The sequence below is a fragment of the Podarcis pityusensis genome (assembly GCF_964106645.2).
Source record: "Podarcis pityusensis genome assembly, chromosome: 2".
Taxonomy (NCBI): Eukaryota; Metazoa; Chordata; class Lepidosauria; order Squamata; family Lacertidae; genus Podarcis; species Podarcis pityusensis.
In genome coordinates, this window is record NC_138029.1 from 112,400,944 (window position 1) to 112,424,641 (window position 23,698).

Genomic DNA, 23,698 nt, shown 5'->3' on the forward strand with positions numbered 1-23,698 from the left:
TGCCGAGTGGAACTAGACCAAACCGAAGCAATCTAGTTCCAGTGTCCCAGAAGTCCGCCTGGTGGGGTTGTGTGCATGGGAAGCTGGGTGATTTTGCTCCACCCAAGGGTGGACGGCGTGACCTCACCAGCCGTGTGCTTATCTGTTCCCAACAGCTGAGAAATTAGGTTCTGGCTTCATACACTGTATGCAAACATCTACCCTGATCTAGCCTCATTCACTTAATTCTAAAACAATTTAAGGTTTGTAAATCCATTCGGACTAAACATCAGGTAGTAGAGCTTTCTGACAGCAAGAGCTGTTTGATGGTGGAACGGATTCCCTTGGGAGGTTGTGGACTCTCCTTCACTAGAAGTTTTTTAAGCAGAAGTTAAGTGACCATCAGGGACGTGGGTGGTGCTGTGGGTTAAACCACAGAGCCTAGGGCTTGCCGATCAGAAGGTCGGTGGTTTGAATCCCCGCGACGGGGTGAGCTCCCGTTGCTCGGTCCCTGCTCCTGCCAACCTAGCAGTTCGAAAGCACGTCAAAGTGCAAGTAGATAAATAGGTACCGCTCTGGCGGGAAGGTAAATGGCGTTTCCGTGCGCTGCTCTGGTTCGCCAGAGGCGGCTTAGTCATGCTGGCCACATTACCCAGAAGCTGTACGCTGGCTCCCTCGGCCAATAAAGCAAGATGAGCACCACAACCCCAGAGTCGGTCACGACTGGACCTAATGGTCAGGGGTCCCTTTACCTTTACCTTTAAGTGACCATCAGTCACGGATGGTTTATTGCAGAGAGTTTGGGGTCCCTTCTAACTCTACCATTCTCTGATTCCATTATCCTTTATTTTCTGATATGCTTCTCAGGGGAGTCGCCTTGCCACTGGTGCTCTGAACATTATACAATATTTATACAGTAGCTGACACATAACAAGCTTGCAAATCACTTTATCAAATATACTGGAAAATTGCAAGAGGATTTCAACAAGTTACTAAAACCGGCTATAAAATCCTTTTAAAATCAGCTTGTTTAGCGGCTATCTTAGCATCTATGGTGATTGCTCATGTGGTTAGAACAGGATATGAACCAAGCAAACAGCAGCTTCATCCCCCAACCTTTGGTACCCACACATTTTAACAGTTGATCAGAGCAAAGCTCATTTGTGTTAATCAAAATTCGAGGCCCTACTGATTTTTCTAAGAGTCTGAAAGCAGGACCTGCCTTTTAGGAGTTTTATAAGTTTTATCTTAACTATATTTGCTTCATTTCTATGGTTTATTTTAGTGGCAGGACACTGGATTTTCACTGGAGTGGGGAGTGAAACCAAGTTAAACACACACAAAACTTTCAGTGTGAGCATCTCACTTTTATTAGAACACAGCCAAAGAGCATGAAGAAACAGCCAAATAGATACAGGAACTTTCCGAACAGCAAAAAAGGTACCAACAACATCAGTTTAAAAAAAAGAACTATGCAAATCCCTGGGTACAATATGTAAAAAGAACAACCTAAGAAAAGGCAACAAAAAAAGAGTATTATGGCACCCTAAATAACAAATTTATTATGGCATAAGCTTTTGTGGACTACAGCCTACTTTGTTAGATGCAGACAAGGAAATCATAGTTGGCAAGTATATATGAGAAAATGATTAGGTGGGAGCTGGATGGCAATGGAATGTGAAAATTACAATCAGTGATAACAGGCAGTTTAAATGTATGTTCAGCTGGCACAGTGAGAAAGTTACATTAACACCAAAAGTGGGAAATAGAACAGAGAACCTCCACTGCTTAGTCAGCCCAATGCACTTTGTTTTCTAATTTTGTCAGGGGCGCTGCAAAACAAAGCAACACAGTATTTTTGCATGCTCTGTCACAAAGGGGTTTTGCATAGAACACAGCACATAGAAAACCAGAGAGTATTGTGTTCTTTGACAGTGCCTCAAGGGAGATTCGTGTGGGGCTGAATTTATTTATTTTGATGTTGGTGCCTTCCCTCCACTTCAGTGCCAAACTGCTGTGCCACCAATGGAGTGTGTTTGTGTGTGTGCATGCGCATGTGCCATTGCCAACCTGACGCCCTCCAGATGTTCTAAACTCCATATGGCCATGCTGCCTGAGGCCGATGAGAGTTGTAGTCTAAAACATCTGGATGGTACCAGGTTGCCAACAGTATTGATAGAGACATCCCAACAAAGCAATGCACGTTGCAATCCACACCACTCCACCCCCCCCCAAAAAAACAATGCATACACCGAAAATGTGTCCTGATTAATTCCACACCCAGCATTGCATCAATAGGCATGGAAGCTGAGGGAAGTGTTCAACTAATGCGTCTTGCCAGCACCAGGATTTCTACTTGCACAATGAGAATTCCCCCCTCCCCCAAACTGCCATAGAGCGTTGGAAGGACCTCAAAAATAGGTTGGGGGGAGCAGAGGGAGAAAATATTCCATCATGCAAGGAGAAATCCCAGTGCGTCACTAGGTTGGCTACAGCCCCATACATACAACTGCTGCAATCGTTTGTGCGCCTTTCCCTAAAAAGAAACAGGGTCACATGCTTAACCACCTGACGGTACTTAAGATTTCCATACAGGAAGATGCCCTGAGGCCGTTCCCACCCAAGTGATTTAAGTAGAGGAAGCAAGGAGGGAGCTGGCCACAGACCCCAATTTACAAAGGGGAATGTATTGCAATAGGAAGTAAGAGTGCTTAGGAATTGCAAATCCAGGGAATGCCTACAAAGAGGAGATTCCTCAGAAATCATAGTACAGTGGTACCTCAGGTTACATATGCTTCAGGTTACAGAATCTGCTAACCCAGAAATAGTACCTTGGGTTAAGAACTTTGCTTCAGGTTGAGAACAGAAATCATGCAGAGGCAGCGGGAGGCCCCATTAGCTAAAGTGGTGCTTCAGGTTAAGAACGGTTCCAGGTTAAGAATGGACCTCTGGAACGAATTAAGTACTTAACCCGAGGTACCACTGTATCTTTTATCAAAAACCAGAGATACCACTGTAATCCCAAGGTTTAATAAGCCCAGCCTCTACCAGTTTGAGCTCGATATCTTCTGGTTCTAACTGGCATATTTTGATAGCCCCCTTCCCAACCCAAAACCAGGGATAGATTTGTTTTCCGTTGAATGCGGCCGGAGGGAAGGTAAAGATTAAGGCTTCAGCATCGGTGGCATTGCAAAATGACACCTCCCCTTTGTCGTAATCTAGATACACCTGGATCTTCTTGAGGGGTTTTGGCACGGTCAAGGGAATAGGACCTTGAAGGGTGAAAGCCCAGTATCCCTTGTTTAACCCAACTCTGTCTAGGCCTACTCCCCAGATTCCGGCATCAGGGTTAAAGTCCAGAGGGCCCTTCCTCTCCACAGATTTTCTGGCCACCCCAGCACCCCATTCTTTCGCCTTTCCCACATCAACTTCCCAGTAGACTCTCCCCGAGGTGTATCCGTTTAAGCCCAGCACACACTGACGGTTCTCAAATCTCTCAGGGTGATAAGGCATCTCCTCAGGCGACTCGTGCGACTCCCAGGCGCTTCCCTGGTCCTCAGAAAGGACCAGCAAGGTGTGTGCTGTGTCAGGATCCAAGTACACACTTTCTGCAAGAGGAAGGGGAGGTTATAGGATGGCTAAGCTGCTCTGCTGAAAAAAGAATTACTGTATTTATTTTAAATATATACTACTTGATATAATAAAAAATCTATGCCGTTTACTTTTTAAAAATTGTAATAAAAATGTACTGTTTTATTGTAATTATTTGTATGATGTATAATAGATAGATGGAGATAAAATACTATCAATGTTTAGTTGTTTTTTAATTATTGGTTTTCCTATGTTTTTAGTGTTTCTTATTTTTATCGGTAAGCTGCCTTGATGTAACGATCTCAAGCAAGCCTCGATAAGAATTAATGACTCCCTGGCAGTTTTATGGTGCGTTCATTTACAAGTTACACTCAGAGAGTTGCTCCCAGCCTGCCGCTCTTGAAAGGAGTTGCTCATTCTGAAACTCCACCTTGGTCACAACAGAAAATATGCCAACGTCCAGCCTTTCCCCTGTTGCACTTCCATTGCATTCTGACCTTTACAGCTCTCCTGGAATGAGGAGGAGGGAATTCCCACACCCCTCTCTCAAAGGAGGAGCTCTGACCTCTGACTCTCTGCTGGTTGCCTAGCAACTTCCCTACTGCCATCTATTTCTCCCCCTTCTTGTGAGCTGTCCATGTCTGCTCTAGCTGAGTCAGATAACTCTTGGTGAAGGGGGAGAGTCGAGCCCACTTCCTCCTGCTCTGTCTGCCATCTTTCGTCTCCAGAGTAAGAATCTGTCTCTCCTTGTACTAGCAATCTTTCATCTCCCAAGTCCGACTCTTCCTCCTCTGATTCAGCCATGTCCCTGACGCTTGAGGCTGTCAGGGGAAAAGGCAGAATATAAATAAATACATAAGATGAAGAAGAATTTCCTTCACCTTTAGCCATGATTGCAAGGGATGCTGGGTTCAGCAGCATCGGGAGGGGAAAGGTTGCCCACATCCTTTGAGTACCATGACCATTTCTGGGCTCCATCACCATAGTACAGCATCCCAATAAGGGCCATGGTGTACAACTGCCATCACAAGGGATCCTGTTCGTGGATCTGCCACACCAAGTCCAGTTTTACTCTCAGTTATCCCCCAGTGAACTCACCTTTTTCATATTTCTTCAGGACTTCGTTTCTGGCTTTCCACAGCTCAGTTGCCATCTGATCTAGAAAGGGCAGGGAGGATAACAGAAAGCATTAGAATAGGGGTCCCTAAACCCTTTTGTGGATGAACTTCAGTGATGTTTTCTGCAGCTTGTCTGAGGAATGGTGACTGAAGATGAGGGACTGCAAATCCATCACACCAAATATTCTGACTGATTTTTAATTGCATGTTTGTGGTTGTAATTTAGTGTGCCGTATCGCAATTTAAATTCTGCTCTGCTGCAAGTGAATGGGCACTGAAGAGAGCTGTGAGGAGGAGGAAGGGGCCTTCTCAAGAGTAGGGGTCCACCAAGGGCATCACACCCAAAGGCGCTCCAGGACTGTGAGCCAGGACTGAAGCCGATAGCCTTGTTCCACTCTATCACAGGAAGTGAACCATCCATTTCTCTCCTGCTTACTGATACCTTTGAATTTCTGAAACGTCTTCTTCAAAGTTTTATTTAGCTCAGTGATTTCGTAGCATTTGTTTTCCAGATCCCTGGAACTGTTTTCCTTATAATGTTCTTCACCAAACCTGGAGAGGGGAAAACAATAGCATGCTGTTCACTTGTCTTCTGTTGATTTGCTTCTGCAAAAACGAACTTTTGAGGAACACAAAATTACACACACACACACACACACACACAAACGTGTCACTGAAGGTATTGAACCATCAGGAAAACAGCCCAAGTGTATCTCCCACCACACTTATGTTAAGATGGTGATAACGGACAGATCTAAAGGCAGGAGGCCATGATTAGTGCAAAAGATCCTCTGGAGAGAGACTTAAAAATTCTACTTGTGGAAGGTGGAGGGAGGAGGCAAAAGGATGAGATACATACCAGTTGATTCTTGACCTCCTCTGCAAAATGAATGAGCCGTGTGTTTTCATAGCTATGTTATTTTGTCTGACACCGAGGAAAAGATAAGAGGAGGCATTTGATTTATCAGATGTTTGGAAGCTGTGGCTGGATGGTTACGTGGGAGCCGGTTGAAGTTAAATCCTTCGAAGACAGAGGTCCTTTGGCTGGGTCGGGACGATATGGGATTGGGGGGGCAACTCCCATCTCTTGCGGGGGCGCAATTAGTGCCAGCACCGTCCGTTAAGAGTTTGGGTGTAATCTTCGACACCTCCCTTTCCATGGCGGCGCAGATTGCAGCTATAACAAAGGCGGCATTTTTTCATCTCCGCCAAGCTAAGCAGTTGGCTCCTTACCTCTCTCGCCCTGACCTAGCCACTGTGATCCACGCGATGGTCACCTCCAGACTGGATTATTGTAACTCGCTCTACGTGGGGCTGCCCTTGAGACTGACCCAGAAACTCCAGCGGGTGCAGAATGCCGTGGCGAGACTCCTTATGGGGTCTTCGCTGCGAGATCACATTCACCCGGTGCTATACCAGCTGCACTGGCTCCCGGTGGAGTACAGGATCAGATTTAAGATGCTGGTTTTAACTTTCAAAGCCCTATACGGCCTAGGACCTTCGTACCTATGGGACTGCCTCTCCTGGTATGTCCCACAGAGGAACTTACAGTCTTCAAACAAAAACATCTTGAAGGTCCCAGGCCACAGAGAGGTAAGGCTGGCCTCAACTAGAGCCAGGGCTTTTTCGGCTGTGGCTCCGATCTGGTGGAACGCTCTGTCACAAGAGACTAGGGCCCTGCGGGACTTGACATCTTTCCGCAGGGCCTGCAAGACAGAGCTGTTCCACCAGGCCTTTGGCCAGGGCACAGCCTGACTCCCTCCTTTGGCAATCCTCACAGAACTCTAGCCCAATGGTTGCCATTAATCTGATTGGAATTATTTTATAATGAAATGATTTTAGAATGTTTTATCATTTTACTGTTGTTAGCCGCTCTGAGCCCGGCTTCGGCTGGGGAGGGCAGGATATAAATAAATTATTATTATTATTATTATGCCCAGCAAAGGATTTAACAACATTTTATTATGTCCTCCCCCCCTCGACCAAGGTTGAATGGACTTTATTTAAATTATCTTTGGACTGGAACAGTTTAAGGGAGCAATTAAAAGAAGATGAATGGCTGCTTAACTAAATCTGGCAAGAGCCTGTGTTTGTGAAAAGGCTGGGTTTTTTTAACTGCGTGCTGAGGAAGAACTCCAGAGTGAAATTTTAATGGCAGAGATTGGTCATCATGATGGAGAGTTATTTATAGCCGCAACCTGTTGGTGAACAGAGGAAGGAATGATCTCCAAGGAATGGAATGTGACCGAACAAAGGAGGATGGGAATTAACTATCTCAACACACCAGGTCTGGGAACAACGTTTATGCAGGACCACAAACATGAAATGGATTTTATATTTATGAAAAGTAACAGAGGTGCTGAATGTGAGTAAACTAGCAAAGTCGGCTGTGAGAATGGACTAACATCAAGGATGAAGAGGAGTTTAAACAAGAATCAAGTGGCTACATCAGGAAGTAATGAACATATGTTTGCAACAGGAGTGGGAAAACATTTTGTATTAAATTTAATTAATTTGGACTGGTTTGTAATAATTTGGAAAACCAATAAAAATAATACATATAACATACATACCAGTTGGTGAACGTTTCATCTTCCTAGAAGAAGGAGAAACAGAGAAAACGAGTAGTCAAGTTTCTAGGGATATGAAAAAAGGGGTATCTTTGAAGTTGTAGTTACAGATAGGTAGCCGTGTTGGTCTGCCATAGTCAAAATAAAAAAATTCCTTCCAGTAGCACCTTAAAGACCAACTAAGTTAGTTCTTGGTATGAGCTTTCGTGTGCATGCACACTTCTTCAGATACCGTATCTGAAGAAGTGTGCATGCACACGAAAGCTCATACCAAGAACTAACTTAGTTGGTCTTTAAGGTGCTACTGGAAGGAATTTTTTTATTTTGAAGTTGTAAAAAGTCAACTCCCATTAAAATCCATTGGGATCCCAGTTTGGTGTGTCTTACCATTTACAGGGCTCTATGGTGACGTGAGAGAATTTCCACCCCGCAAGTGCACTGGTGCCGCTGTTTTTAAGGAATTATTCTGCCAGCCTCGTGTTTAATTGTAACACAGAGATTGGCGCAGCTAGGAACTGCAGTTGCCACACAGTGAGCAGATTTAATCCTTAGACCTCATGGCCGTGTGAGGGAGTCTAAACACATGCGTTTTCCTCATCGTTCGAATCTTGGGGTGGATTAAAACCCCAGGGTGCCATGTGAGATAGCACAACCCTGCTTGCAATCTACCACTTCAGACGGGGGGACGGGACCCTCATTGGATTGCTCTCCCAGATTAAACACACACATATGCCTCCCTCTAGATGGAAAGCTAGAACAGAAAGATAGATTAAAACCCTTTGCTTGGACATGCTAGTTTCTAAGGTGCAGATATTTGGGGTTGACGCATTCTAGCATGGAACCGCCTCACTTATTTTCTGATAGCACTGCTCAGGAAGGCCTATTCCACATTCTGTACATGCATGTTCTTCCATTTTCATTTGTTTGGTTGGTTGGTTAGTTTGTCGTAAGTGACTTTGGGTTGCCTTGGGCAAGATAAAGTGACTAACAAATGTAAATAGTAGTAGTAGTACTAACAGCAACAATCGAAATGTGATCGGTTTGGCTAACGGGAAAAGCAATCTACTTACTTTTGTCAGCTTTTCCAACCTGTTCCGGCATCAACTGGCATTTTTTGAAACACACCCGTATGCAAAATTGCATCATTTCTAGCATACCGTACTTTTCTGTCTATAAGACGATTTTTTTCACCTTAAAACAATGCTTATAAATTGGGGTTGTCTTATACATGCGTAGTGCAGAGTGGGGGGCAGTGGAAATGATTTCTATCTTGAGTAGTAGATTATCACTGGTGTTATTGTGTGTGATAGCCTGCTGCGGCAATGTTCGCTTGCAATTGGTCGCCGCTGCAAGAATGTCCGCTGGTGATTGGTCTCCGCTGCGGCAATTGGGTGTGTGATTGGCGGTTGCTGATGTCGATCGGAAATAAGATAGGAGTCTTCTGTGTTGTGTTTGATCGCAAGTGTTTGGAATTTGGGTGAGCTTTCTTTTGGCATTCCTCCCATTCTGGACAATCTCTCTCTCCCCCCCCATTTTCTTAATATTGAGTCCCCAAAATTAGAGCGCGTCTTATCCAAGGGGGGCATCTTATGGACGGAAAACTATGGTATTTTTCTCAAATGTGCATTTGAGAAATGCACGTTTTCCTTTAAAATGCACGTTTTCCCTTAATATATGCATTTTTGTATGGCATTCACCTTAAAATCTGCCCACAAATTTGGAGAAGTGTGGACTCTGAAGCATAACTGTGTTCTGATCCGCATACCAGTCTCTGGAAGTTCGCATCTAACTTCTTTGCTTAAAAATGCAAATTAAGAGCTATCTTTGAGCATCAGGAGCAGTAATGGATTGCACTGCACAGGGTTCAGTTCCCCACAACAGGAAAGGGATTACGACTGCAAATGAACCATTATCTGCAACTTGCACTTTGAAAACCGCTCGTGCCGCTGCATGAGCAGTGCAAAATCCCATGGTGATTTCTGAAACCTGGGCTTCGCAATCCTCACTGCAGGAGCTTGCATTTTTTATAACATTCTCACCTTGCAAAATTCATCCGATCGGTGACGATGAATCTTCTCTGCCTCACTGATCAAGACATTGACTTGGGATGGTCCTTTCAGGAGCTCAACCCCTAGCTGAGAACACATCTTCTCTACAGCACTGGTCAAGACATTGAGCTGAGTCACATCCCTGGTATATTTGCTGTCGTCTTCCTTCTTCTTCTTTAAGATTGTGCTTTTCAGCTCTTCCAGGTAGAGCACCAGGAACTGCACCTGATCCTTCAAAGACTGGCAGAAGTTTTCGACCTCAGTCACTAACGCCTGGTGTGCAAGGCTTGCCTGATCCTGTAGTGAGACAGAAACAAAGAACAAGCCAAACAAGAAAATTATTCCTCGCAGCAGAACTGTAGGTTCAAACTATATATGCTAAACCTTTGATGACTGGATCATAGGCCTGCAAGCATCTTACCCACTGCCTTTCCCAACAGATTTCATATTATTTGGCTGCCTACAGACAATGCATTTAAAACACATGACTTAGCCCCATAGAATCCTGGGAAGTGTAGTTTGTTAAGGGTGTTGAGAAGCGTAGCTCTGAGGGCTACAGTTCTCAGGATTCTTTGAATGAAGCTGTATGCTTTAAATGTATGGTATGTCCCTGGCAAATCAAGTTGATGGAATATGCCAAAAATTAACTGGAAAGCTCAGAAGCCAAGACGACAAATTCAGAAAAGAATGGGAAATGTTTATTATATATATGCAAAAGTATTGTAAACAAGTTAACACACTGGCAGGATTTTAAGAACACTTGTAATTTCAGAAATATAATAGGAAAAAAATGGTTGAATTTTTTTTTGTAGTAGTAATGATAGGCAGTTGAAAAGAAAAATTAAGGAATCAGAGGAGGGGGTGGAGGGAAGATTTGGAGAATCCCTATTTTTGGATTTGAAATTGTTTTGACATACAGTTGTGTGCGTGTGCGACTATTGTTTCTGTTATGGTGATTTTTACCTTTGTATAGTTGGAAGAAAATCTAATAAAATATATTTAAAAATAAAATAAATGTATGGTATGTCCGCAGCCTCTTTTTGATTTATTTCACACATACGTGAGTATTGCTCTGTTTTCCTTTGGACCACACCAGCGAGGGCGGGGGGGGGGGGTGTCTTGTTGTCTGGGCAGCCCAGGACCTCCATACACACCACCCAGGCTTGCACCCTGGGGAGGTCACTTCATTGCTGCTAATGTTTGACTTCACCCTCAGAGGCGCACTCCATTGTCTCTTGTGACAGGCGGGTGCCAACAACATGAGTAGACAGATACAACAGCTTGTACTTGCATTCAGTGCAACGTATAAACAAGCCTCAAACTAGTGGGCAGTTCATACTGTCAGGAAGCTCTTTCTAATGTTCAGGCAAGAACTTTTTGTTCTTACGTGAGGACTGAAATAAAAAACGATGATGCACTTTTTAATGGACTGGAAAGTGTGCAAGCAACGTGGTAGCTTAGGTAGCCCTCTCATAAGATGGGAGGGGTGGCTAACACCCCAGAGGACAGGATCACACTTCAAAACGACCTTGACAGATTAGAGAACTGGGCAAAAACAAACAAGATGAATTTTAACAGGGAGAAATGTATATATTGCACTTGGGCAAAAAAAATGAGAGGCACAAATACAAGATGGGTGACACCTGGCTTGAGAGCAGTACATGTGAAAAGGATCTAGGAGTCTTGGTTGACCACAAACTTGACATGAGCCAACAGTGTGACGCGGCAGCTAAAAAAGCCAATGCAATTCTGGGCCTCATCAATAGGAGTATAGCATCTAGATCAAGGGAAGTAATAGTGCCACTGTATTCTGCTCTGGTCAGACTTCACCTGGAGTACTGTGTCCAGTTCTGGGCACCACAGTTCAAGAAGGACAGTGACAAACTGGAACGTGTCCAGAGGAGGGCAACCAAAATGGTCAAAGGCCTGAAAACGATGCCTTATGAGGACCGGCTAAGGGAGCTGGGCATGTTTAGCCTGGAGAAGAGGAGGCTAAGGAGTGATATGATAGCCATGTTCAAATATATAAAAGGATGTCACATAGAGGAGGGAGAAAGGTTGTTTTCTGCTGCTCCAGAGAAGCGGACATGGAGCAATGGATCCAAACTACAAGAAAGAAGATTCCACCTAAACATTAGGAAGAACTTCCTGACAGTAAGAGCTGTTCGACAGTGGAATTTGCTGCCAAGGAGTGTGGTGGAGTCTCCTTCTTTGGAGGTCTTTAAGCAGAGGCTTGACAACCATATGTCAGGAGTGCTCTGATGGTGTTTCCTGCTTGGCAGGGGGTTGGACTCGATGGCCCTTGTGGTCTCTTCCAACTCTATGATTCTAAGATGGTCAGAGTGTGGTGGTTTGGACAGGACTTCTGCCCTGAGTACTCACAGCTTGGTTGTTTTGATGGTTTTAATATGCTGTGTTACTGCATAATGAAAATAAACAGACACAGACACACACACACACACACACAGAGAGAGAGAGAGAGAGAGAGAGAGAGAGAGAGAGAGAGAGAGAGAGAGAGAGTAACTTGAACCCATTGGTTTGGGTCTTACCATCCAGAGCAACAGAAAATAAAATTTGGTCTCTTGAGTAAGTGCCTGACATTCAGTTACTTGAAAATGACTATCAAATAGCTTCTTAATTCTCTCTCTCTCTCCTCCTGGGGAATGAGATAAGGCATAGCAGTGGGGCAGGGACTTCTCCCAGTCCACAGCAGGCCTCATATGCTGTATCATGTAAACCATGCATCCATCTGTAGGTGCTGAGTGCTTATGCAAGACTTACCAGCAGTTCCTTGGCACCACATGCAAGAGCTTCTTTGAACCTTTCCACCAAAGCTTGTCGTTGCTTCAGCTTGCTCAGAATTTGCTCCTAAGAGGAAGTTGTGAAGGGGAGGAGAGAATTGGATTTTAGTTTGTTCCTGCCTTCAGACACATTACAGTTAGACTTCTCAGGTGTAAGAACTTGGAGAAAAGGTCCTAGCATTCAGGAGTCAAAGGTAGTTGCAGTTTCTTTGCAGTTTCCTGCCCCAGAATACAACTCAGTCCCCCTGCCCACATTCAGGCTGCATTCATAGGACAGTTGGTTCTGTTTCTCTGACAGTTGAGTTCTGCAATATATCTGAGCTTCTACATGGAATAAAAGCCACTTCCAGACATGTAGCAGAATATAGTGCAAATTTTATTGGCAAGCATATTTTTTCTCCTGGATGCAAATAACAGGGAAAACTGGCTATATTCTGCAATGCTACTAGAAGTGGTTGGTTTGGTGCCTTGTACGCCTCCTTTCAGCAACTCCTGCAGCCAAACTGGTGCCAAATGTATTGCTCTACTTTCTGTTATGGAAAAATCTAGGTGTGAGGCTGCTCAGTCACCCAGAGCCTGTGGGTCCCTGCGGAATAAAGGAAGGAGCCCAGCCATCAACCGGAGCAAATAGCTGTAGACCAAAGTTTATTGCGCAACAGGTTCAAAGAGGAATTTTGAACCCCGAGGATGGGGTGACAAAGACTTTTAAAACTTCCCCACCATATCCCAGAATACAGTTCGTACAGCATCATTGCTACATCACTGACATGTCACAAAAGAGGAGGGGTAGACAGGGATTACACTAGTTTAACCTTGGCAAACATGTCCGGGCAAGTCCTTGGTACAAGATTACCATAAGCAGACATGGCAGGGCAAGACCCAGGTACAGTGGTCCTTCAGGTTAAGTACTTAATTCGTTCCGGAGGTCCGTTCTTAACCTGAAACTGTTCTTAACCTGAAGCATCACTTTAGCTAATGGGGCCTGCTGCTGCTGCCGCGCCGCCGGAGCACAATTTCTGTTCTCATCCTGAAGCAAAGTTCTTAACCTGAGGTAATATTTCTGGGTTAGTGAGTCTGTAGCCTGAAGCGCATGTAACCTGAAGTGTATGTAACCTGCGGTACTGAAGGAAGAGGGAAAGGGTTAATCATTAATATTACCTACACACAGTAAATTCCTGCCCTAAACTTACTTCTGCTATTGTGGTTAAACGGCTCAAGATTGCAGCTGCTTGCAAAATATAAGTCCAACAGGTCAGGAGCCGTTTCCTGCCTAGCCAGCTAGCAAGAAACCGCTGCTGTTAGCAGTAACTAACCAGACCTGCTAAATTTGGCTGGCAGGTCAAAAGTCCATTTCCTACCCTGTTACATTATAGCTGCTGTTTGCAGATTTAACCAGGCCTGCTAAAGAGGCCCCTTTTCCTGCTTACTAATGCAAAGATGTGAAAAGACACGTGTACGAAGGAAAGGGGAGGGAGTGCTTAGCTAGCAGAAAAACAGGAATGTTTAGCAAGCAATAAAATGTGTTCAGCAAGCAATATGGATGTGCCATATAAGGAATAAGTTGAAAACTTGCCAGCTGATTGGGGAAGTTTTGGGGGGGGAGGTCTGGGAGGTGGGTAAATACTCTCAAAGTATAAGAAGGCTTGCAGATGCGTATTGCTTGACAGCCAGATTTCAGAAATTATTCTGCTGGCTGTCTCTGTGCACAGATCGTAATAAAATCTTTTCTCCAAAGAAGAAACTTTCCTGGTACCATTTTTGTTCTTTCCTCGGTCCTGGGGACGCGGGCAAACGATTCCCTGGCAAGTATAAGGCATAAGCCTACAGTACCACTGTATAAGATTAGCATAGGCAAACACCTCTGAAGTCCCACAACACAAAGTACAATAGAACTTCCTTTGCATGTTTGGAGCCTGAGGCAAGTCTGTTGATGAGCTCTGGCTTCCCTTGGAGAACAATGATCCCAGCAATTATCACCTCTAGGCATTTCCTGGAGTGTATACATGTCTTCAAGTTTGGGGAGGTGGCAGGGGAAAAAGTCCTTTTTCCAAGGGCAAAATGGTGTTGGAATGGAGGAACTTGGCAAAGGTGTTGATTTTATACAATTCATAGGTAAAGTACCTGACCGTTAGGTCCAGTCGCAGACAACTCTGGGGTTGTGGCGTTCATCTTGCTTTCTTGGCCGAGGGAGCCGACGTTTGTCCGCAGACAGCTTCTGGGTCATGTGGCCAGCATGACTAAGCTGCCTCTGGTGAACCAGAGCAGCGCACGGAAACGCTGTTTACCATCCCGCCAGAGCAGTACCTATTGATCTACTTGCACTTTTACGTGCTTTCAAACTGCTAGGTTGGCAGGAGCAGGGAACGAGCAACGGGAGCTCACCCCGTCGCGGGGATTCGAACCGCTGACCTTCCGATCGGCAAGCCCAAGAGGCTCAGTGGTTTAGACCACAGCCCCACCCGTGTCCCTATATATTTCATAAAGCTAGGTATATTCCCTGAGCTGTCAAGTCGAAAGGATACATTCAGGTATAATATTTTTAACTGTTAACAACTTTAAAGATGTGCCCCCCCCCCCGTAATTTCCATAACACTTTCCTTTGGACCACATCAGTGAGGCCGAGGGGGGGGGGTGTAGTGAGTGGGACTATCCATCCCCCCTGACCATTCCTCCTAGACACCGGCAGGACTTGGCCAGGAAGGGGGAGAGATCTCTAGTTGTTGCAAATCGAAGGCCAAACGGTAAAGCTGCCAAACACCTCCTTTCCTGGACCACCCTTGTAGGCGGTTCAAGGAGGAGAACCCCCCTTCGATATTTACCGGGTTGGCCCAGCCCTGAGTCACTTTACCGAGACGCAGACAGAAATTCAACAGGTAGGTGTCCAAACGGTCAGGCACCAGTTTAGCTTCCCCGAGCAAAGGCGCAGAGTACAAAACACAAAAAGTCCTTTTCCAAGTTTATCGAACAAGCCACTCAAAAAGTTGCGCGTTTCTTAGAAGGTTACAAACAAAAAAATAAAAACTTTGTAAAATACAACTAGCTAAAACCATATTCACACAGCAACAATAGTTCAAAAGGCTCTTCCTTCGTTCCCAGGCTCTGAAACTGTAAATTACTTTATAGCCTCCTGTGCCTTATTTACAACCCAATCTACACCTAGCTGTGCCAGGGTCTGCAAATCAGATAAGCTCTCTTCCTGCCTAGAGTCAAGATGGAATTGACTCACACTTCTAGAGAAAGGGGGTTTTAAGTTTAAAGAGACCAAACAACTGTTGCAGGAATTTATGTATAGGTTGGGGGGGTTGGCCCTCCAGCAGATATCCTGCACATGCAGCCCACTACCCAAATCAGCACAATCGCTTTTGTGACTTTTGTGATTTGTCCCCACAAAACACTACATCACAGCTTCTTCCTGTCTATTCAAAGGGCATTTGCTGCACGATACCAAATGTAACATTTCACGGATAAATGTACTGGCTCACTGGGAAAACTTCAGAAATTCATATAGACATGTGAGCTCAGCTACTCAGCAGCCCCTCTGCCTGAGTGATAATTCCTGGCATCCTGATACCTGAGTGCCAGAAAGGTAGCCATTCCAGAAATAACAAACCCAGATGAAGACAAAAGGGTGTGATTAACTTGGCTGGGAAACAGGGAAATGTAAGTATCTTTTTTGTTACACTTGATGGGTGTTTGGTGGAGGGCAAGGAGAGCCATGGGGCAGGGTCCAGGATGCTCAGATTACTGCCACCAGACCTCCCCTTTCATGATGTAACCGTGATGTATGAGTGATGTAGTTTGGGGGGGGTAACATAGGGATTAGCAGCTAATAAAAGTTTGGGGGTGCTTTTGTTCAGGGCTTCCATCTTGTTCCACCTTGTGGCAGGTGGGAGTCCTGTCATGATAGTCTTCAATAAAGACCAAGCCTACTGGCTCCTGTTTTGCTCTGGTATTCCTGACTAGTGTCCTTGTTTTTTTGTCCAAGGGAGCCCTCAGATTTCTCCGTTAACACAACCATTCCCCAGAAGGCCACAATTTTATCTCTCCCACAATGCCTCACTCCTGCGTGAACCAGCGTTTGGCATACTGAGATTTCCCAACTTCACTACAGGGGGTCTTGTAGTCTGGGCAGCCTAAGACCTCCATAGACACTGCCCAGACTGGCACGCCAGGGAGGTCACTTTGATGTTGCTAATGCAGTGGTTTGACTTCAAAACAACCACATAATCTAAAAAGGGAGAGGGAGGAACCCTTATACAGTGGTACCTCTGGTTACATACTTAATTCGTCCCGGAGGTCCGTTCTTAACCTGAAACTGTTCTTAACCTGAGGTACCACTTTAGCTAATGGGGCCTCCTGCTGCTGCCACGCCGCTGCCATGCAATTTCTGTTCTGATCCTGAAGCAAAGTTCTTAACCCGAGGTACTATTTCTGGGTTAGCGGAGTCTGTAACCTGAAGCGTAAGTAACCCGAGGTACCAGTGTACTTTCCCAGCTTAGTTCGCTTCTCATGCAACTGGTTTACCACACAGGCACCACGTAAGGGAATAATAATAATAATAATAATAATAATAATAATAATTTCTCCTGCCACTCTGGGCGGCTCCCAACAGAATATTAAAAATATGATAAAACATTAAACATTAAAAACTTCCCTAAACAGGAAACTTTGGCCACAGTGCACCCAAGCACTTATTGTTGCCATGGCACACCTAAACCCCACACATTCTAAAAAGAGGATAGGGGCTGCAGCAGACAGTGCTGAGGGAAATACACATTCACAAGTGACAAGGACAAAACTTGAGGTAGGATACTTTAATTTCTCAACTTCGCTAGCTCTGCTAGTTCAGAATTAGTCAAGTTCAAGCAAGACCACAGCCAGGCCAATTGAAGCAAAACAGGGGCTTGGAAGCCTGATCTTTTATTGTTGCAACAAGGTTCCAACTCCCAAGCAAAAAAACAAGGAAGAAGAAACCCAGAACAAAGGACCCATAGGAATGTGTGCAGCTGGTGTTACCTGGTTTCAAAACTTTCAGCACAGCTCGACCTAGTCAGAATACTTGGATGCTTGACTGATAACACCCAAGGTTCTGAGTAGAAGGCAGGCATGAAGGGGCTGAAATAAAAAATAAAAATGAAAGAAAGTTCACACACATCTGTGTTCTGGCTTGCCTGCTCCAAGGTGGATATTGAGGCTTACTACAACTCATGCAGATAGCCTTTTGGCTGGACCAGAGGAAATTAGAAAGAAAATTAGAAGGGGGGGGCGGGAAAGAGAGAGATTAAAAATTAATATTCTGGAATATTGCACTTTGTGTTTAGTGTAAAAATCTGCCAGAAGCAATTTAATTACAGTATACATGCAAGTTGGTCACTCAAAGCATCAGGAGGTTTTCCCCAGGAAGTTCCAAGCATATCAGACGCCTTATATAAAGGCTTTTCAAAGTTTCGCTAACAGCAGGCAGAAAAGTACAGAGTAGGTTGAAGGGCGCAGAAAGACTCTTGCTGTGAAGACAGCATAAGGGCTGCTTTTTTCAGTTTCGTTTTCTGAAAACTCATGACTTACATGTCCTCCTAACCTCACCCAGACTTTTGTTAGAACTTGAGGAGTGATGAGGCCCAGGCAGCTTTCCCCCAACAACATATTGATTAAATAAATAAATGAAACAGGGATAGAAAGGAAGGGAATAGGAGTGGAAAGCTCTTATAGCAGGCAGAAGTGAATGTGAAATGACCAGGGGAGGGGGAGGGATGAAAAAAAACTAGCAGTTTGGGGATGAGGAATAAGGTACAAGTTGAATGCAAAAGGGGATTGGGAGAAGAAATTACAGGAGATGGTTAAAAATAATTTGAGAGAAAGGTGGGAAAGGGAAGGGATCACTAAATTCTCCCTAACATGGGGAGGCTGAGTCACAATACCTCCAGAGCAGATGGAGGAAAACTGAGCTATGGAACTGCTTGCCACAAGGAAGATATTGTGGGAAAGATTTCAGCTATTTCCAAAGATGGATCAGAGAGCAGTAAAAAGTGATGTTAGTAATTGCTAGCTGATTATGCCAACCTCGGCCTCCATTTTGTGTCTGGCTCTGCCTTTACACCGCCATTAGACACTTGTGGAGTGGTTTTGTATTTTTTTGGCATTTAATAAGTCTGGCAACTTGTTTTTCAATTTAGGGCTACAGATTTAAACAAATGAGAGATGTGATTTGGCAAAAGACGTATTTCTTTTTGTTAACTGATACAGATTCTGCCACATTAAAAAGTTTAAAACATTGATAAATAAAATAATATATGTTCTGAAGGCATAAGGTTAGACCATCACGAACACATCCTTTCAGGTCTGCTGATTATATAAAAAACCCCACTCACCCCCCCTTTTTTTGGTGCCTTAATTTAATTTTGCGTGTTGTCATTTTTCTTTTTTATGGCTAGTGGCCTCAAAAGTTGAATGGGTCTCTCTGGACATCTTGTAAGGGCACGGAGGCAGAGTCCTGGCTGAAATTTGACTTTGGGCAAGACGCAACCTATTCTAAAGAAACATTAATAACAATTCCAGTGGTACCTCGGGTTAAGAACTTAATTCGTTCTGGAGGTCCGTTCTTAACCTGAAACCGTTCTTAGCCTGAGGTACCACTTTAGCTAATGGGGCTTCCTGCTGCCGCCACACGATTTCTGTTCTCATCCTGAGGTAAAGTTCTTAACCCGAGGTACTATTTCTGGGTTAGTGGAGTCTGTAACCTGAAGTGTATGTAACCTGAAGTGACTATAACCTGAGGCACCACTGTACATAGTTTTGCCACCCCCCCTCTATCTGAAAGCTCCGTCTATTATTACCTTTTGCTCGTCAATAGCCTTCTGTATGGGCAGGATGGTGTGGTCCTGATGCTGAACCTCACACTTTGCACAGATCAGGATGCTGTCCTTTTGGCAGAAAAGTGTCAGAGGCGCCTTGTGCGAAGGGCAGGTGCTCTCGGACGTGGCTGACTCTTTCAGGCTTCCCCAGGTGATCTGCCGACTTGCCTCCACCATGTTCTTCAGCGGCCCGTTTTGCTGCAGCTTGGCCTTCAAGAAACCCTTCTTGCACTGAGGGCAGCAGACGTTCTTAAGGGAGCCTTTCCAGTGCTTGGTGATGCAAGTGTTGCAGAAGTTATGCCCGCATCCGATGAGCATCACTGGGTCCATGAACTCCTTCAGGCAGAGGGAGCAAGTGAGCTCATGGAGAAGGGACTGGACTGGGTTTGCAGAAGCCATGGCTTTGCTTGTAGAGAGAAAGAGAAAAGAAAACTGAAGCTGCCAACAGTTTCCCGCTTCAAAGAGTGAGAAGAAGGAGAAGAGGGGAGTGTCAGTTCTTGTACTGAGATTTTGTATTGTGATGACTTGCAACCCGCCCACTCCAAAAAAAGAGAGAGACACACCTCTTTTGGTGGGCACAAGTCTGACTCCGGCCATATTTACACAGGGAACTACTTCAGTTTGATTAAGAACTATAATACAGTGATACCTCGGGTTGCATACGCTTCAGGTTACAGAATCTGCTAACCCAGAAATAGTGCTTCAGGTTAAGAACTTTGCTTCAGGATGAGAACAGAAATCGTGCTCTGGCGGCGTGGCGGCAGCAGGAGGCCCCAAAGGCTAAAATGGTGCTTCAGGTTAAGAACAGTTTCAGGTTAAGTACGGACCTCCGGAACGAATTAAGTGCTTAACCTGAGGTACCACTGTACATGGTTTAACACATTTTAAAATTCATTTTTAAGTTTGCCAAACTGCGGGGAAATGCAGAAGCTGTCCAAGTCATTAATTATTTGGGAAGATACATTCAAGCAGTTGTTGAAATCCCAATATCAGCTATATGGTTACATAACATGCGTTATCCTCAACCGCACTGTTTACATCGAACATAGGAAAATATCTGGCTCATATGTCTCAGCAAACTTTAAAAAATACTTATTGCATTTATATCCAGCTTTTCTCCTCCAAGGAGCTCAAAGTGGTGTACATGGTTCTTTCTGACATGAAAATATGAAAGCAAGCAATTTAATATGCTCCCATACATTCTTATATTAAATTTGATGTTATTATGCTACATTTTCTTTTTCCTGTATTGTATACAGTGCTCTTTTTCTGGGGGGACGCAGGGGTTCGCATACCCTAAACATTTTTTAATCTAAGTCTGGCCTCATCGAGGGGCAGTATTTCAATATGAGTAGGAAAATGAGAGTACCCCTAAACATTTTTTAAGGAAAAAAGCACTGATTGTATATATTTGTATATTGCTTCTTTCTACACATTTCTGTACCTTTTAATGTTTCTTTTATTTTCCTCTTTATCTTTGTATCACTTTATAATTGAAACCTTTTCAATAAAAAGATTAAATATGAAAATATGAAACCCTGCCTAAGAGTTAAAATTTAGGAGATTAATCTTGACACCGTGGACCACCAGAAATGTAGAAACAAATTTCTCTGTGTTAAGATGTTTCCCAACATTTACATTCTTTCCTGTTTTCCTATTTAGGCTTCCTCATCTAAAACCCATTTTCCCTCAGGCATTCCGATGAATCTCAGACAGGCAGATTCACCACAGACAAAAGTATCAAAAGAATCGCTACTCAAGATAGATGGTTTTATTTTCCATTTTATTGAAACAAAACTAAGAGGCTCACATAGTCAAACAGAAACAATAGCTATGCAAAACATCTCCACCTCAGAGCAGTGGAAAGGGTTTAGTAAGCAGTCAGGAAGATCTATCTTCAAGGGGAAAAGGCATAGACAGAATCAGAATCAGAATGCTAGCATTTCATGAAGATTATACAGGAAGATTATCATTCAGAAGAACCGCCCGAGATCTCCCTGACAGCTCCCACCTTTAGGGTATCAGGAAACTCAAAGTGTATTTCGAATCCTTCTTTTGTAAATGGAGAACAAGATGGATGACGTAGAAATCATAGCAAACACTGACATTCCAGAATGGAAGAAATGATTGTGTTAAATTGACAAGAGATTGAATCAATCAGCCAAAAAGCCACTCCACCCACCCTTTTAAAATACCGGGAAATTCAAATGCTTCTAAAAACATTATTTTTGTGAACAGAAGTATATCCAAGTACTGACTAGATGATCGGTCCTGTTTTTGAATTAATCCCAGAAATATTCTTCGCTGTGTTCCTTTGCAAGTAGATGTAAATTAATTGTTTTAAGACATTTACCTGTAATTAAGAGACAGGGGTGAAATGACTGTATTTGTGTGGCTGTAACGCCTTTCTTTTCCTGTAATATTGGTCCTGGTAGCAGTTAAATAAATATCTCCTTTATTAAAAGGTTTTTGCTGTTAGCCTGGTCTCTGTCCCCATCTCCTCTTTCACCCTCATTAAAACTATGTAAAAACTTGCTGGAACTATGTAAAACTTGCTAAATCCTCAGGAATATCACACCTTGGCCAACCTGAGCCACAGTAACCCCAACCTTACATGTGATATAATTTTGGACTGTTTGTAGAGGGGATGTCATTCTTCTCCAGCCAAAATGCAAACCCTTAAAAGAGATGTTTCTTTTTGGTTGGGGGGGGGGTTCTCTTGCCTACTTGCCAGCAGGGGAGGGAACTCTCTTGCGACAGAAAAATAAAGATCTGCCTTGCTTTCACTGCCTCCTGCCTCCATCCATTCATCTCTGACCGATCATGGACTTAGGGGACTCAGTCCCTTGGGGAGTTGGGCAGCAAAAGCCACCCACCCCTATTTTTTCTATCTTCTTCTTCTTCTTTGGCGATCACTCGCAGCTGAGTAAGATTGTCTTCCATAAACACGATCATCAACAAACCTTTTATTGGCAGCACATACAAACATCCAAAACAAATCAATACAGATACAGATAGGTAGCCGTGTTGGTCTGCCATAGTCAAAATAAAAAAAATCCTTCCAGTAGCACCTTTAAGACCAACTAAGTTAGTTCTTGGTATGAGCTTTCGTGTGCAAGCACACTTCTTCAGATACACACTTCTTCAGTGTATCTGAAGAAGTGTGCTTGCACACGAAAGCTCATACCAAGAACTAACTTAGTTGGTCTTAAAGGTGCTACTGGAAGGATTTTTTTTATTTTAAATCAATACAGAATTACCACTTCCCCAGTGGCACAAAACATTTGCTGAAAGAAAGGAGGCAGAGCAGTCTATCGTCACATCTCTTGGTCTCCAGGGAGATCAGACGTCTGCAGTGTATTTCGATGACAAAAACCAAGTAGAGATATTTAGCCACTAACTTGGTGAGCTCCTGATCATTCCCCAGTAATAGAAAATGAATGACCTCCAACTCTGGTTTCCATTTGGGGATGCAGAGTTGATCTAGAAATTGCTGACGGAGATCAGCATATAGTTTACAATTAAGAACCATGTGTGTAACGATTTTAACAATGAGCAGTTCCACCTTTTCTCTGTCCTCCAACAGCATTTCTCTGTCTTCTTCGTGCAAGGGACATACTACTGTACTTGCTTGAACTTAACTGAAGGCACCTCTTTCAAGTATTTCTGACCATGGGATCTCACCTAGGAAGTTCCTTAAGCTTTTAGAAATATGGTTTAATTACACATATTTGCACCTTTATTCTGCACAGAGAGTCCAGATTGTTATAAGAATTTTAAGGTCTTATATATATATAATAAATGTTCATAAATGTACCAAGCAAACACATACAGATATGTAAACCACATATCTGAAACCCACAGACAAGTCCTGAAACCATTTCCTGAAACTGCTGTTTCTTAAGCATCTTTCTACATGTGCAGATTATTTGAGGTTAAAGTGAGGAGTGCGTGTGTTTGCAGTCCTGCGCCATACTTGCAGTTTCCTAATGAGGGTAGTGTTACCTCGTAATAAGGGAGTTGGCTCTTTTCAGCCAGAAATGCCTACAAAATGCATCTGCACTCTGTTGGAACTTTAACAGGTAGGTTAGTGTTACTTTGTAGAATCATAGAAGACATCTGAAGGCAGCCCTGTTTAGGGAAGTTTTTTATGTTTGATTAGTATGGGGGAGGGGAGTTGGAAGGGACCACGAGGGTCATTTAGTCCAACCCGCTGCAACGCAGGAATCTCTCACTCAACATAGGGCTTGAACCCACAACCCTGAGATTAAGAGTCACATGCTCCACCACCTGAGTTATCCAAGTGGTGCCTCCCTTGTAAACCACTTCCAGCATAGGGCAGATGAGTTTATAGTCATGTGGTTCATTTCTACGCTGCCTTCTCCAGCAAACCCAGAGAAAGCTGCCATTCCCAGCCTCTTCCTGCCCATCTAAAGCCCATGAGCCCCATAATCTGGCTGTTCCAGAAAGCCCCAGGGCCTCTTTGGCAGATGAAAAAGTGAGTTGCCACATATGTCTGCACAAAGACTCGTTACACCGCCCTGACCGGATGTACAACTAGCAAGTTTTTGTATGTTTAATCATGTTTTTAATACAGTATCCTGTTGGGAGCTGTCCAGAGTGGCTGGGGAAATCCAGCAAGATGGGCATGGTATGAATAAATTATTATTATTATTATTATTATTATTATTATTATTATTATTATTTTCTATTTATTGAAATTTTTAAAAAGACATAAAA

At 43.8% G+C, this 23,698-nt stretch overlaps 1 protein-coding gene across 1 annotated transcript; it reads right to left on the minus strand.

Moving 5' to 3' along the window:
* Window positions 1-1,325: 1,325 nt before the first annotated feature.
* Window positions 1,326-19,460, minus strand: LOC308469691 (E3 ubiquitin-protein ligase TRIM39-like). The gene is made up of 7 exons (XM_080992521.1): window positions 18,941-19,460; window positions 12,088-12,174; window positions 9,298-9,603; window positions 7,262-7,284; window positions 5,131-5,240; window positions 4,669-4,728; window positions 1,326-3,587 (listed from the first exon to the last, which is right to left on the minus strand). The coding sequence occupies exons 1-7, from the start codon at window positions 19,355-19,357 to the stop codon at window positions 2,974-2,976; spliced, it is 1,617 nt and encodes a 538-aa protein (XP_080848647.1). The 5' UTR covers window positions 19,358-19,460; the 3' UTR covers window positions 1,326-2,973.
* Window positions 19,461-23,698: the final 4,238 nt, after the last annotated feature.

What these genes read in the sequence shown, in the direction of transcription:
- LOC308469691 (XM_080992521.1), bottom strand. Translation starts at nt 19,357, where the DNA reads ATGGCTTCTGCAAACCCAGTCCAGTCCCTTCTCCATGAGCTCACTTGC. An exon ending in AGGCTATTGACGAGCAAAAG is followed by an intron (nt 12,175 to 18,940) that starts GTAATAATAGAC and finishes ACTTCCTCTTAG; the next exon opens with GAGCAAATTCTGAGCAAGCT. An exon ending in GACGTTTCAGAAATTCAAAG is followed by an intron (nt 4,729 to 5,130) that starts GTATCAGTAAGC and finishes TGCCCTTTCTAG; the next exon opens with ATCAGATGGCAACTGAGCTG.